Source organism: Jaculus jaculus, chromosome 2, assembly GCF_020740685.1.
Source record: "Jaculus jaculus isolate mJacJac1 chromosome 2, mJacJac1.mat.Y.cur, whole genome shotgun sequence".
In the NCBI taxonomy this organism is placed as follows: Eukaryota; Metazoa; Chordata; class Mammalia; order Rodentia; family Dipodidae; genus Jaculus; species Jaculus jaculus.
The window spans coordinates 167944250-167959795 of NC_059103.1; the positions used below are offsets into that span (position 1 = coordinate 167944250).

Consider the following 15546-nt stretch of genomic DNA (forward strand, 5'->3'; position numbering starts at 1 on the left):
TGCACAGAGGGGTGCACTTGTCTGGAGTTCATTTGCAGTGGCTGAAGGCCCTGGCATGCCCATTCTCTCTCTCTTGCTCTCTCTCTCTCCCTCTTTCTCTGTCAAATAAATAAATAAATAAATAAAAATAAAATAGGTTTTTAAAATCATATGAAGAAAAAGAAGAGAGAGCTTTGAGAAGAAATACAGAGTGAGTAGGTGTGCACGTATCATTCTCCTGAGGTGTCAGATAAGGCCTTCTCACAGACAGAACAACAGGGACTCTTGTAAGAGCTAACTAGTGTCCTTCCATATGCTAGCTGGGTAATAAGTGTACCCCTAGCAAGAGTTAACACTGACAGCACAAGTCCTCCTTGCAGAAGGAAAAGAGCTCTCCTATTGACACAAGAAGGCCCCACCCCCTCGTGATCTGCCCCCAAATCATAACCTTACCCAGAAGCTCCCAGATTTCAAAGCCATCATCTCGCACTCTGCTCCCTACTCAGAGCTCTGAATTTTCTTCCTCAGGCAGTTGGTGTCCTAGAACTAGCAAAGCAGTGCTGGGCTCCAGCGATTCCATTTTCCCTATCATCTTGGAAGCTGGGCTATTTAGTAGTGAAGCGTCTGCTGACTCTGTTCCACCTTGCCAATTTAATTTCCTGTCTGACTTGCTTTTCAATGATGCTGCTTTTTTAGAGACTGTTCTAACACAAGTCTTTGAAGTTGTAGAGACTCAGGGATCCCATTAAGACACCTCTGACGATATGTACATATCCAAATAGGAAAAGAGAAGGATCCCAGGGGAGGTGATCTTCCAGAATCAGCTTTGCTTTCCCTTGTTTTTGATGACAGACTCATGTGCTGTGAAGATCACTAAAGCTCAGCATACAGGGTACACTTCTAACATTTGTCATTTGCTTTCCTGATCTCTTCCATTGTCCTACTTGATTTCCAACATGTTGTGAGAGTGATTTGGTGCCACAGGTTTGTTGCCTGAGGCTTTGTGCAGGTATCAGCTTCCCTCACCTCCACCCCACCCTTGCCTTTAATCCATTTCTTCATGCTTCTCCTTTTCTCAGAGCTATTCTCAGTCTCTGCTCATCATTTCCCACATTCATATGACCATTCCTTCATGCTTAATGAACACCTACTATGTGTAAGCCTATGAACTATAGGAATAACAACCAATGAAGACACATAGCTTATTAGTATTCTGTGACCCAGAATATTATAGTCTGTGTTGGGAACAGTCTTATAAACAGATCAAATCACTGAGTAGAGACTAAAATGTGCAAAAATATTGTGGAAATCAAAAAAAAGGATTCGTTCCACCTTCAAAGATTAAAAATAATATCATCAAACAAATATTCCTGAGTTATATCTGAAATGGCTTTCTTGTTCAATGAAAAATGGGGAGTGTTCAGAAAACCAGAACTAGCTTTTACTGGCTGAGTACAACACAGGGAGCAATAGGAGACAGGGGTAAGGATGGGTGGATTCTGATAAAAGTTAGGACCAAATGTTGGTCAATTGAGCCACTTTACTAGTTACTTATTGCTCTGAGTTAATACCCAATCAGATGCAACTTAAAGGAAGGGAAGGGGTTATTTTTAGCTTACATTTTCCAAGAAAAGTTTAATGATAAGGAAAGGCATGGTGGCAGGAACAGGAACCCAACTTGTCACATCAGCAAATAAGACTCAGAGCATAAATAGGAAGTGAGGCCAAGATGCAAAACCTCAAGGCATGACCCACATCTTCCAGCAGGACTCTACCTCCTAAAGCATGTAAAACCTTCCCAGACCACAACCAAAGAAAGGTCACTGTGACTGAAGACAAAAGAAAGTAGTAGGAAGTGACTATGAACAAAATACATTATGGGGCCTAGGAAGATGGCTCAGTGGTTGAAGGTGCTTGCTTATAAAGCCTGTAGTCAGCTTCCCAGAATCTAGGAGTTTATTTGCAGGGACAAGAGGTCCTAACATATCTATATGTTCTCTCTCTATCTCTCTCAAATAAATAAATAAATAAATAAATAAATAAATAAATAAATAAATATTAAAAAAAATAACATGTAGCCGGGCGTGGTGGTGCATGCCTTTAATCCCAGCACTAGGGAGGCAGAGGTAGGAGGATCGCCATGAGTTTGAGGACACCCTGAGACTACATAGAGAATTCCAGGTCAGCCTGAGCTAAAGTAAGACCCTACCTTGAAAAACCAAAAAAAAAAAAAAAAAAAAAAAAAAAGTACATGAATAAAAATTATCAATAAAATGTTTTAAAACTTAGATAAATAAAATGCCTCAAGCCAATAATGGTAGCAAAGAGAAAAACATACCCTCATTTGAAATTACTGGAGATTATTACACCAAATTTCTGAAAATTGGCAGTTAAGGGGAAAGAATTAAGCATTTACATTGCCCTTTTTAGAAGAAAGTATATTTCATCATCAAGTGACAAGGGAAATGTCTTTATTAAAATGTCAACTAAAATATGGAAGAGAAATGACAGAATTAGAAAATCACTACTTTGCAACCCAAAGGAATAACTAATTTGCGCAAACATGACAGACCTCCTAAGAGAAAGGGAAAATATGCCTGTACAAAGGAGAGAGCTGTGATGAATATTTTATCCAAGAGATAAACAACACAATAGTGAGACTCCCTGGCATGCTGTGCCTTCTGGTATGGTAAGTGATGAGGTACATGGCCTCAAGGCAGTATCTAAGAAACCTCCAGTTTATAAGAATTGAGAGATTGAGGAAAATATCCAACCAAACAACCAAAGCAGACTGATCCAGACTATATGGCCTGCTACAAACATGTGTCCCACCTTGTTCAGAAAGTGAATGTCAGGCAGGGGAAAACACATAAAAAGTAAGATTACTTTCTGTTTCAAAAAGAGGAAAGAGATATAATAACCAGATACTGATTTTAAAAATCATATTTGGGGCTGGAGAGATGGCTTAGCAGTTAAGCGCTTGCCTGTGAAGCCTAAGGACCCCGGTTCAAGGCTCAGTTCCCCAGGACCCACGTTAGCCAGATGCACAAGGGGACGCTCGCGTCTGGAGTTCGTTTGCAGAGGCTGGAAGCCCTGGCGCGCCCATTCTCTCTCTCTCCCTCTATCTGTCTTTCTCTCTGTGTCTGTCGCTCTCAAATAAATAAATAAATAAATAAATCATATTTGTAAGATAATCTTGGAAACAATAAAGACATTTAAATATGGAGTGGATATAAGATAGTATTTGGAAAACATTTTTTTTTTTTTTTTTTTTTTTTTTTTTTTTTTTTTTTTTTTTTTTGCAGTCTGAGCATTGTTTTGTGATTATATAAGAAAGTGTGGAAAAGATTTCCAGGTAGGATGGCTGCATAGGAGCCATGCCAAACCAGCCTAGGGAGGGATGTATGCAAAACCCCAGCACAATACACTCTTCTTCTGAAAAGTGAAGGCGTATAAGTTATTCTTAGACACAATGGAGAAGCCGGAGAGACCAAGATCCACCAGAAAGGAGGAAACCGGCCAGGGTCCCACTGAGGTGATCACTGGCCATGATGCCCACGCCCACCCAGCACAGTCTGGCCAGGCAGCAGCAGCATCCAAGCAACAGATTTTTCTACTCATCAGCCTTCTTGCAAAGTTAAGAAATCTAAAGGAAAGACAGCTAAGATTAACAAAAGAGCTACTGAAAGAAAGTGAGAGCAACTCCAGAAGTCTGAACTCTCCCATCCCCCACCATCAGAACCACGAACCTCCAGCATTCAGCCCCAAGTGGCAGCGCAGCCAACAGAGCTGACAGAGGTGCAGCTGCGCAGCACAAGGAGGGATCGAGGCGGGCACTCACCATCGGTGAGATTGGAAGCCACTCCAAAAGGTAACGAGGCTGACAAAAAACAAAAACAACAACAACAACAAAAACCCAGGTACACAGACCTGCACTGCAAAAGCTAATCTCTCTTTCCTTGTCAGGGCAGGTTATGGGGTATATATTCTTGGTTGGCTTTACCATTTTCAAATAACCTGTATTTGGGGATTGAATATTGATGCCTTTGGTGCTTTCATATGTGTAGGGCCTTTGTTTTTTGCTTCTGTCATTATTGGGGGCAGGGTCTGATCAAGATCCAGGTTGATCTGGAACCAGTTCAGAACAGAAATCTCTACCTACTAGCTGACAAGATTAAGGGTGCAGAGCAACACACACCCTTAGCGATTTTAGCTTTATATGACTATCTGTTTATTTTAATCCCCACAGTTGCACACTTTGTGCTGGTTTTTATTGATTGTGTATGTTACTTGGTTGAAGTTTAGAATTTGCCAGTAAATTATTCCACCCAGTCCACTAGAATACTTGTTTAGCAAGAAAACTCAACACTTAGGATTACTTTTGTGGCTTGACTGGGGGACAAGAGTTATACCTGGCACCTTGAACTCATATCCTGAGGGTATATAGAGGTGGATTGCACATCTGGGAACACTACAGATAAGTAGAAAATCCAAGCATCAAATTAATTCAGGATACAAAAGTTGCTACAATATAATACAAGAAACTCAAAGAATCAAGACAATGCAGTCCCACCAAAAACTATAAATCCATCATAAATGATCACCAATGAGACTGTTTTAAATGAAATGCCTGATAAAGGTTTCAAGAAAATGATAGTATCTATACTCAAAGAAATCAGAGAAGAAGTGAAGGGAATCAAAAATGAAAACAAAGGAATTAAAGAAAACGAATTTCTGAAAGAGAACACAGAAAACCAGCTTAATGAAATAAAGAGGTCATTACAAGACATGAGTAAGGAAATAGAAATACTGAAGAAAAACCAGGCTGAAATCCTGGCTCTGGAGAATACAGTCAATTAAATTAAAAAAAAAAAAACAAAAAAAACCTCTGTGGAAAGTCTCTCCAGTAGAATGCATGAAGGAGAGAACAGAATATATAAGCTAGAAGACCAGGTGGCAGATATAATACAGTCCAACAAAGACAAGCTAATAGCAAGGTATGAATGAGAATTTCAAGATATCTGGGACACTATGTGAAGATTAAACATAAGAATTCAGGGTATAACAGAAGGAGAAGAATTTCAATCCAGAGGCTTAGCAGGTGTTTTCAACAAAATCATAGAAGAAAATTTTCCTCAAATTGGGAAAGAAATGCCAATGCAGATACAAGAAGCTTTTAGAATACCAAACAGACAAAAGCTGGAAAGAACCTCTCCTCACCATGTTATAATTAAACTACTAAACACACAAACCAAAGAAACTGTATTGAAAGCAATAAGAGAGAAGCAGCAAGTCACTTACAAAGGCAAGCCCATCACAATAACCGTAGATTACTCAACACAAACTTTAAAAGCCAGAAGGGCTTGGAATGATATATTCCAAGTTCTGAAAGATAACAACTGCCAGCCAAGATTACTTTATCCTGCTAAGCTACCTATCCAAATTGATGGAGAAGTAAGGACATTCCACAACAAAAACAGGCTAAAGGAATTTATGACAACTAAACCAGCTCTACAGAAAATGCTTGAAGGAATTCTTAATGCTGAAGAGAAAGCATAACACACACAGTAGGAAATAGGAAAAAATAAGCCACACTCAAATAACAGTTAAAACAAACTAGTAAAGGGAAAACAGGAAACACTAAAAAATAAGAAGAATGGTGAGAATAAATGCATACCTTTCAGTAACAACTCTTAATATCAATAGTCTCAATGCATCACCCAAAAGACACAGGCTTCCAGACTGGATTAAAAGGCAGGATCCTGCCACTTGTTGCCTCCAGGAAACTCATCACTCAAAAAAAGACAGACACCGCCTTAGGGTGAAAGGATGGAAAATAGTATTTCAAGCAAATGAGCCTAAGAAACAAGCAGGGGTTGCTATCCTAATATCTGACAAGATAGAATTCTAACCAACATTAGTGAAGAAAGATAAAGAAGGAAAAAGGGGAACCCTTCTATACTGTGGGAATGTAATCTGGTACAGCCACTGTGGAAGTCAGGGTGGAGGTTCTTGAAACAGCTAAATATAGATTTACCATATGATCCAGCTATAGCACTTCTAGGCATATATCCTAATGACTCTTCTCATTACCTTAGAGGTAGATACTTGCACAATCATGTTTATTGCTGCTCTATTCACAATAGCAAGGAAATGCACCAGCCTAGATATCCCTCAACAGTTGAATGGATAATTAACATGTGGGACATTTACACAATGGAGTTCTATTCAGTGGTAAAGAAAAATGAAATCTGCAGGGAAATAGATGGATCTGGAAAGGATTATACTAAGTGAGGTAAACCAGGCCCAAAAAGCCAGGCCTCACATGTTTTCTCTCATATGTGGTTCCTAGCTACAAATGTGTAGACTTCTGTGTGAGTTAGAACCAAAAGTTGGTAGCAGAGGCCAGTAAACTGGGATCAGGCTATAAGGGAGGGAGGAGAAGGAAGCACTTTGGTGTTGTATGTATGTAAGTAGAAGAATAGATTATAGAGAGTGGAATGGCCTAAGTGAGGCCAGAGGAAGAGATTGAGTAAGAGAAGGGTGGGGGGAGGGTCATTCAAAATTCAAGGTATTCTGAGTAAGACATATGAAAGCCTACTTCTTTGGATAATGGCATATCTACAAGTCATAGATTGTTACTAGAAAACTTTCAGTGCCAGGGATGGGATACCTACCAGCGAGTAGTTGGCCAAGGAGGTCCCAGCTGCCTCCAAAGCATTACAGGATTTTGCCAATACCCTTGGTTTCCCTGGAGTAACAGATGATAAGACCTTATTTCTGAAGACTCCACATGCCTGGGCAGTAAGATCACTGAAAAATCAAGCTGGTGCTGAGCAGAAAACCTTCTCCCTATAGACCAGCCAACTGAAAGCTGGAAAAAGCTGCCTTGTATGCAGTCTTATAGGAGACAGAAGTCACCAGCGGTGAAAACAGTGGACACTGGAAACCTCAAGTTTGGCCAGACAGGCCAAATGACTGAACGAGTGCAATAGTAGCATTTCTGCTCTGGGGGAAACCAACTGCTCTCTGATTAGAGTGAAAGCCCACTCTGTGTGAGGGAATACATGCCTGGTACTGAAAACACAATCAAAAGCCTATGGCAGGGGAGGTCATGAGCCTTAATAAAGCCTGCTCTTATCTGGATAAATGCATATATTACTCTCACCAAACTGCCCTGAAAGCACTACACTTAATGTTCATACACATATATTAATGTTACTCTCACTTTTGGTTAGAGAAACTTCTCTTTTCAGATGGCAATGACCACTGGGATAACCCAAAAGGCAACATAGTGCTGAGAAGAAGAGACAGAGGAGTGGTTAGCACTGAAACATCTCACACCCTCCACGGCTCAGGGTCTATTGTGGAAGAGGTGGTGGAGAGAATGTAAGAGCCAAAGGAAGGGTGCCAATAGTTACATACAACTGTCTGGACATAATTTGGCATTGATATCCAAGACCTCGCAGTGCCTACCAATAGCCACACAAGGCCCTCATAATAGGAGAAAGAGATGATGACATCAAATTAAAAAAGAGACTAATAGAGAGAGGGAGGGGATATGACAGAGAGCAGAGTTATGAAGGAGAAAATGGGGGAGAGGAGGGGAGGGGAAGGAAATGCCATGGTTTGTTGTCTGTAAGTATAGAAGTTGAATACACACACACACACACACACACACACACATACACACACACATATATATAGAAAGAGAGAGAGAGGAAGATGGAATAAAACTCCAAGGTGAAACCATATGCTATACTAATGGAATAAAAGTAGTTTCAATAAAAAAGAAAGTATCCTTGATTTTTATAACATACATACTGAGTATTTAGGGATGAAGCATCAAACAAGTTATTTTCAAATGGTTTAGAAAATATGCATATTTCTACAAAACTCAATGTGACAAAACATTTGAAATCACTGAATATGAGATGCAATATGGATCAGCACTGTGCTTTCTGTATAGTCCGATTTTTCATAAAAAATTTGAAAAAATTTAAACATGACCAATCAAGAGTATATTATGGACTCCCTAAGATTCTGAACATGAGCAAGTAACTGACATGATTGAATTTACATTCTAGATACTCCATTAATGTATTGTATTCACTCCACTAGTATTCAATGGCCACCTACACCAAATGTTGCATAAACTCACAACTAGGTGCTCTGAGATATACACAAGCTAAAATGGCATTGTCTGTCTGGAGAGGAGATACCAAAGATTGTGCACAAGGCACCACATTTTCACCCAAAGTCATTACTAGGAGTGCTGGTGGGAAAAACAGATGTGCAGTGTCTTCAGGTAGTAACTGATGCACCATGCCATCAAAAACATCCCAGAAAGAATGAGCCTACAGGGACTGGAACTCTCCTCTCAGTCCTAGACCCCAGATCTCACCTTACTCCTAGATAACAAAATCCCCATCAAAGATGATGCAAAATGCACATACATCTGGGTTCATTTTCAGTGGCAGGAATCTCTGGTGCACCCATTCCCTTTCAATATCTCTCCCTCTGTTTCTTTCTGCTTTCAAATTAATTTTAAAAGACTGCCTCAAGAAGCCCCCCTTCCTTCCTGCTCCTAAGTGCAGTTGGGTAAGAGATGCTTTGATGCTACAGAATTGTGATGGAAATCACCAAGAGGCAGAGAGCTGGGCCAGAACCCTAACAGTACTGAGAAACTGACATGAGCCTGTAACCCCAAATCACCAAGACTTCTTATTAAATAAGAAAAACATCCTCCTTTTCTGCTTACTCACATGAAGATGTTTATGCTTGTAGCCAAAAACTTCACTCTGCCTCCATCTGCAGACATCAGGTTTAGAACCAATCCTAATGTAAAACAATGCACTTAAAGAAGGTCTTACCACTCTGAGTCAAGTCATTCCTGCTTCCAGTTGAGCTCCATTAGTTTGCACGCTGCTATTCAGCATGGTAAAAAAGACCCACACTGATTGGCCAATATGCCATTTAAAACATTAAATATAGTTTCTGTACCCTGGTACAGAAGGTCTAGATTCAGAGAGCCAGCTATAGATATATGAACAGAGTTTGGAATCAACAGGCTAAGTCCTATCTCTACTACTTACTGGCTTTTGTGAGTTTGAGCCTGTACTGTCTTTACAAACCTTCTTAGGGGATAGTTGTTATAATGGAGACAATGTATGCAAATGTTCTTGTCAGCCATGTGGTATCACATGGGCGAGAAAGGAAATGGGAGACATTCAAGACTTGACCTCTGGGTGACTAGTAGCTAGTCTCCTGGCTAACCTGGAGTAGAGAAGTAGAGCTAACACAAGTCTGGAGCCAGTGTCAAAGTGAAACAGCAGAAGTAAGATAAAAGCCTGAGTAGTAACATATAATCAGAAAAAAAAAAAAAATAAATCCAAACACAGACATGAGCAGTCTAAGGGCAAATAGAGAAACTGTGGACTGTGATCTACCATTCTGTCCCAATACCTGAGGGGAAGAATTCCCCCTCAGTAACAGCAGCTCTGCTAGGCTGAGGATCTCAAGGAGTAATGGAGTGCAAGAACTTGTCAAAATGCTCAGAGGGCACAAGAATTCACCAAAGCTCTTCCTTGGGTGATTCTAAAATATCTCCTTAAGACAACTCTCTCTTTGCACAGAAAAAGTCACCACAATAGGCTAGAGAGAGGAAGACCAGAGTCCAAGAGCAGAGTCAGAAGTTAGTAGAGATTTTTGTAAGCTAAGGGTAGCAGGGACGCTTATTTTTCTCTCCTTTCTCATCTAGGACATAAAACAAAACCTAGCACACTTGCAAAACCACCCAACGAGTAACAAAGGTAAGAGATTCCCTATAGCTCCTTCCTCAACATGAAAAAGCAGACTGATAATCCTAGCCAAAAGCTGAGTCTATTATCAGGGAAGAATTCAAAATTGGATTTATTCATAGCATTGTCTCTAAGGTCTACAATAAAGATGGATATATATGGGCAACAATGAGTGAATGCCATGGGAGAGTGAAATCTCAGATTGAATGAGTTCTCCAAGGAACTGGAGAGAGGTGTGCTATGATTTGAACATGGTTTGAGGGTGCTATCCAAAAGGTTCCTTTGTGGAAGCTTGGTCCTCATAGTGTAGTAGGACTTTTTACAGGTAGAATCTATCAGGAGGCCACTGAGAATGCTGTCATTGGAGGGAACTGATGTCATTCTCACGGGATCCTGATTAGTACTGAAAGGAGAATTGGTATAAAGCACCAAGCCTGGCCCATAGTACCCCTGGCTTCCTGTCTTTCCTCCCCCACCCCCGTTTTCCTTTTATGTGCACTCCCACCATGATGTGATACAGCCAGAGGAGACTGTACCAAAGCCTGCACCATGCTACTTGGATTCTCAGCCTCCAAAACTGCAGACAACATAAAGCTTTCCTCTTAAAGTATCTAGCCTTGGGTATTCCATTTCAGAAACAAAAGCAGAATGATTCAAAGTGGCTTAGTGGGTAGGTTCTGTGCCAGCGGAGAAGCAAGGGTGTAAGCTTAATTGTGTGGAGGAATCCTCATGAAGAATCTCACACATCCCAAGAGGAAGCTCAAGCCTGAAGAACCAGATACTGTTAATTACATTTTATACTCCATATACTGGTCAATAGAAAAACTCTGGGTTTAAAATGTTTTGTCAAAAACATTTAAATTAGAATATTCATTCTTACCTCCCTGTGCCACATGTAAACACTCAGCATGGAGCTCCAGGGCTGCTGCCCCAATCTACATACAGCCAGCAAATCTTCCTACCCAGACACTGCCCCCTGTTTTACTAGTCCTCTCAGTTTCAGGGTTGGGTTGTTATCCTCCTAATAGAAAATTATTTTGTATACAAGTCAGTCTGTAGTTAAAAGTAAGTTTATCTAATGGCTATTTCCTGTTTTGGGTTAAGAACTACATGCACATGTGTGGGTTCTTGAGCCAAACTGAGTGGAAAGCTTGGCTTTGACATGATGTATTTAAGTTCTTTCTATCCCATTTCTTTATGACTTACCCTATAAAATTGTAGTAAGGATTCAGTACATTAATCTTTTTTTTTGGAGCGGGGGGTTGAGATAGGGTCTTGCTGTATCCCAAGCTGACCTGGAATTCACTAACTGTAGGTATTTCAGTATAGACCAAGATCAAACATATTCATCCATTCAATAAGGGAGAACCCTGAACACTCCACATTTATTCATTCAATGTCTTCATATTAGCCAATTTTATTTCCTTGACAATTAACAACCTACACCTCATTTTTTTTTCCAGTTACTTTCTGCTGGATAGCTATCTATGGCATGTGGTTATCACTGAGGTAGGCTTTTCCTGATGAGGAAGAAATGACCCTTCTAGTGAATCAGAAATGATTTTGATTTTTATTGTAGAACCTAGTTCTCAATTCTGGCCACACAACATACCTCCAGGGAAGCCTGTGAGGAATCTGTGGCTCTTTCTCATTCTGTTTGTTGGTTTTTGTTTGGAGCTCTAGCACTACATTTTTTTTTTAAACTTCCCAGTTAATTTCAACATGAAAAAAGGCTGAGCATTATTACTCCAGTGTGGAGGGCCATTAAAGTCATTTCAGCTGCAACTCAAAGTGAAGTCCACACATAAGAAGCAATTCATCCCATGAAGCTTGTTATAGTGCAGAGCCTCTCCTTCCACCTGATTCCTTAACCCAAATCCATTTTACAGAATTCTCCACATAACTCAGATGCATTCTCAAATGTGAGAAGCACTGAGTTCCCATTAGAAGTTATCTGGAAAGCTCACTATAAAAAGACTAAATGGCTCACTCTCAGAACCACAGAATGTGTCTCAGGAAAACCTGGGAATAGCAGCCATACAGGCGGGTCTGGGGCCTGCAAATCATTTATCGAGGCAACATATACCCCCACTCCTCACTATTCAGCCTCTGCCTAATAACTTCCCAGTTATTTTCTTGTAAATAAGAACTAAAACAGAGATAAAGTTTTTTGTGTTTTTTTTTTTTATTTTTCCATCATACATGCAAACTCACAATTATTTGTGCTGGTTAAGAACAGAGGAACAGAAACAGAAGAAACAGGGTGTCAAATTATCAAGTACAACCACCACTTAGTAATGACTTTGTGGAGGTTATTTTCACAGAACACAGCAACAATTTCCAAATTATATTTCTGAGACAGAGTAGTAATTTATGAGGCCAGAACATACTAACAGCAGTCCTAATAACTCATAAAAGTCTCCGTGTTACAACAGGAAAAAAGATTGGTATTATGGTGAAGTGTCTGAAGTACCTTACACCAGGGTCTAGACGTTTTACTGCAAACTGGTCTCTTTCTTTGTGAATGTGAAGGAAAGGGAATATCCTGCTTATCACCCTGGGTCTCAATTCTGAAGACTCATTTCTAAGGCCAATTTCTGAAATGTCACTAATTCATAGCAAAACAGCAAACTTCATGTAATAATAGTATGCCCCACAACTATGACCACCAGAGTGCCAATCTCTCAAAGTAGCCCTCATTGAACTGGCACAGTGTCTTAGACTTTCAATAAGCAATACAGATAGAACAGGGGACTACAGATGACATTAAGTTGATTGTAACTGATGACACAAGGTCTAGAGACCATCCTCTCCACTTGTTTCTGAAAATGTCCAAGATAAAGAGCAATGCAGATTTTTTTTCTAAAAGAAATAAAAAAACTTCCACAGCTCTGTTTTTCCAAGTAGGCAATAGGGAAAGTGGTAAGATTTTACTCCAAGGTAATATACACAGCACATAGCATTGGTCTACACAGACACACACACACACACAGCCACATCAGTAACAAGAGAAAGCATATGAAGAATATCTGGCTTTGGCTTGTCTGGGATTCAAAAAAAAAAAAATCCACTCACGATGAGAAACAGATTAGACAAAACATTTGACCTATCTTCACTTCACCAAGGCAACCTATTCACCAACAACCCCTTTATTTTTTCCTTCCCAATAGGGAGGAAGGTCCCACCTGCGTCCTCAATCACTGAGACAGACATACTCTCTTACAACTTCTCAAGCCATTTCTGTCTATTCTTCCCACTCAACACCCAAGACCTGGCTCATCCTGCTCTACATTCTTGCCCCAATTCCCCTGCCTGGGATTCCTTCACTATAATTCTGAGTCCTTAGAATGAAGTCTTTCATAAGGGAAGGGAGATTAAGGGAAAGGGCAGGTTGCCGGCCTGAGAAGAAACAGAGACCACAAACAAGCTTGGGCAGGAAGAACCCAACTATTTTCACACTCACCAGAAATGTGAAGAACTATCACAGACTGCCTATGCCCATCCTCATGCCCCAGGAGCATCTTGGGAACCTCACTACACCTGCAGGCATTTGGCTGTACAAGCAAGGACAAGGAAGGACTGCTAAGTGGGAAAGCTGGGGGCTGGGCATCCAGGGGGCAATGAGTATCAAAGGAGTCAGCAGGAGACCCCCGTAGGCCAGAACTAAGAACAGAGTCCAGTCAACGTAGAGAAAAGCAACCATTAACTGACGTACTTAACACAGAAACTCTAAGGGTGAGGTAAGATCATGTAAAATTGTGAAAAAGTCCAAAGGCCAATGGGGAAGTAAAAGAACAGGGTCATAAATCTCGTAGCTGGAGTCCAGCGGGGCTTCAGTATGCAGAGGACGACATGAAAGCCAGCCAAACACATGGGGCCAGACTAACAGATACAGCAGGAGGTGTCAGGGAAGAGCTATGGACAGTCAGCGAGACTGGTTCATCCCAGGCTCAGGAGCCTTCACTGGCTGCTTTGCCAGACTTGACTTTCCTTCCTTGCCTCTCTCTCCACGGGGCGGTTCACTCATAAGGTAGTACTGTAGAGGATTGGGCCACAGGTCCTCATTGATTATCTCAACAATCTTATCAGACTCGATAGAGCTGTGGTTCGAAAACCACCCAAAGAAGCTCGGATTGTTTTCAGGACTTCCCTGGCTTAGGGATTGTAGATCATGACCTGGAAGCCACTGGATGGGAACTGAACGACACACCACCTGACCAGATGGCCCACAGCCGTATTCCTTGATGAGCACCTTATTTTGGAAATAGGGGTTTTGACCAAAGTAGAACTTGATTTTGTAGCCCAATCTGGCAAGGCCAAGCTCTTCCACCTCCAATTTATTCAAGTAGCCTAGGACCTCCTTGTCTTTGTTATTCAGGAAGGATGACAGCTGGGGGTGATTCTGGAAAGCTTGCCCCCAGAAGCCAGGGATACTTTGAATAAGGAGGTTTCTGCGTTCTAAGTGGTGAAGTCGCAACTGGCCGAACTTGCGGGAGAGCCTGAGATAGGCCCTGTCGGCCTGGGCGTTCATGGTCTCCAGCTTCAGCTGGACCGTCTCCAGGGTGTCCATGCTGCCTTCGGTGGCGGGAGGCCCTGACCCTGCGCGGCTCTCCATCACCTTCTTTTCCTCCCCCACCACTGACCCGGTGGCACACTGCCCAGCCGGGGGTCCTTTGTTGGCCTTCCCACCGAGTACGACCTGAGCTCCCCTGCCCATGGGGAAGCTACGGGCTTCTGGAACCTTCTTCCCCAACGGGACGCGCCGATTTCCACCGTGGGGACCATTTTTCGGCCTTGCCAAAGCTCCCACAGTTCCTACGAAGACGGAGTCTCCTGCCAGGCGCTGGGCGAGCGACGTGGCCTTTGCAGGGCCCGGGTCGGTGGCGGCCAGGCCGCGGTCCGCAGCAGTTCGGGCCCGCAGCGCGAGGCCACAGTCCAGCGGGAGCCCGCAGGCCGCCGCGTCACCCGGCGCAGCGCTTTCCAGGCCACCCCGCCCCGCGCCGGCCTGCACCTGCGCCTGCACCTGGGCCGCCGCCGCCGCCGCCGCCGCCGCCGCCGTGTCCTCCCCGGGCCTCCGCGACTGCGGCGGCGGGGTCGCGTCGCGCCGGGCGTCGTCGTCGGCAGCAGCGCAGGCTCCGCCTTGGGCACGGCTTTTACCCCGGCTTTTCGCACGGGAGGACTTTCGACCCCTACTACGGCCGCTCATGGTGGCAGTTGGAACCGACTTCAAAGCCACGCTCCGACCGCGCCGCCCCCGGCGTCAGCTTCCCTTCCCCCGTAGAGCGGGCCTCTCCATAGCAACCGCCGACGTCACGACTGCAGGGGCTGCGGGAGTGTGTGGTCGCGCGAGGACCCGATGCGCACGCTGATTGGCTCCGCGTAGGAGGCCAGCCTGCACATGCGCGTCTCCCCCCCCACACTTTTTTTTTTTTTTCCTTGCTTGGCTTTACTGGAAAGTGGCACTTAGCCTGGCTTGTCTGACGCGCCCTTCTCTTCGGTTGACCGCTCCCATGTGCCCCACAGACACCCCAGAACACAAGCCCATCTCAAACCAGCCACCACCATCGCCCCCATCTGTTTTCTACACATTCAATTTATCTTGTGTATGGGGTGAAACCACTGGTGGCCTTTGTGTGTCCTTCTACAACTCCTCTGCTGCAGAATTTGCCCCCTAGGGAACTTCACATGAAGATGGGAGCTATAATGTTAATGTAAAGTGATTTAGAAAGCACAAAAACAATGGCTAGTATTTTTTTCCGAAGATTAC

The 15546-nt window shown here is 42.8% G+C and overlaps 1 protein-coding gene across 1 annotated transcript; it reads right to left on the reverse strand.

Annotated features, from left to right (window-relative positions):
* Positions 1-11940: 11940 nt before the first annotated feature.
* Tspyl5 (TSPY like 5) lies at positions 11941-15069 on the reverse strand. The gene is made up of 2 exons (XM_045144525.1): positions 14830-15069; positions 11941-14796 (listed from the first exon to the last, which is right to left on the reverse strand). The coding sequence occupies exons 1-2, from the start codon at positions 14983-14985 to the stop codon at positions 13705-13707; spliced, it is 1248 nt and encodes a 415-aa protein (XP_045000460.1). The 5' UTR covers positions 14986-15069; the 3' UTR covers positions 11941-13704.
* Positions 15070-15546: the final 477 nt, after the last annotated feature.

Excerpts from the sequence above, each read along its gene's own strand:
- Tspyl5 (XM_045144525.1), bottom strand. The coding sequence starts at position 14,985 with ATGAGCGGCCGTAGTAGGGGTCGAAAGTCCTCCCGTGCGAAAAGCCGG. Across the intron at positions 14,797-14,829 it reads CCGGGGAGGACACGGCGGCG|GCGCAGGTGCAGGCCGGCGC; the intron begins GCGGCGGCGGCG and ends GCCCAGGTGCAG.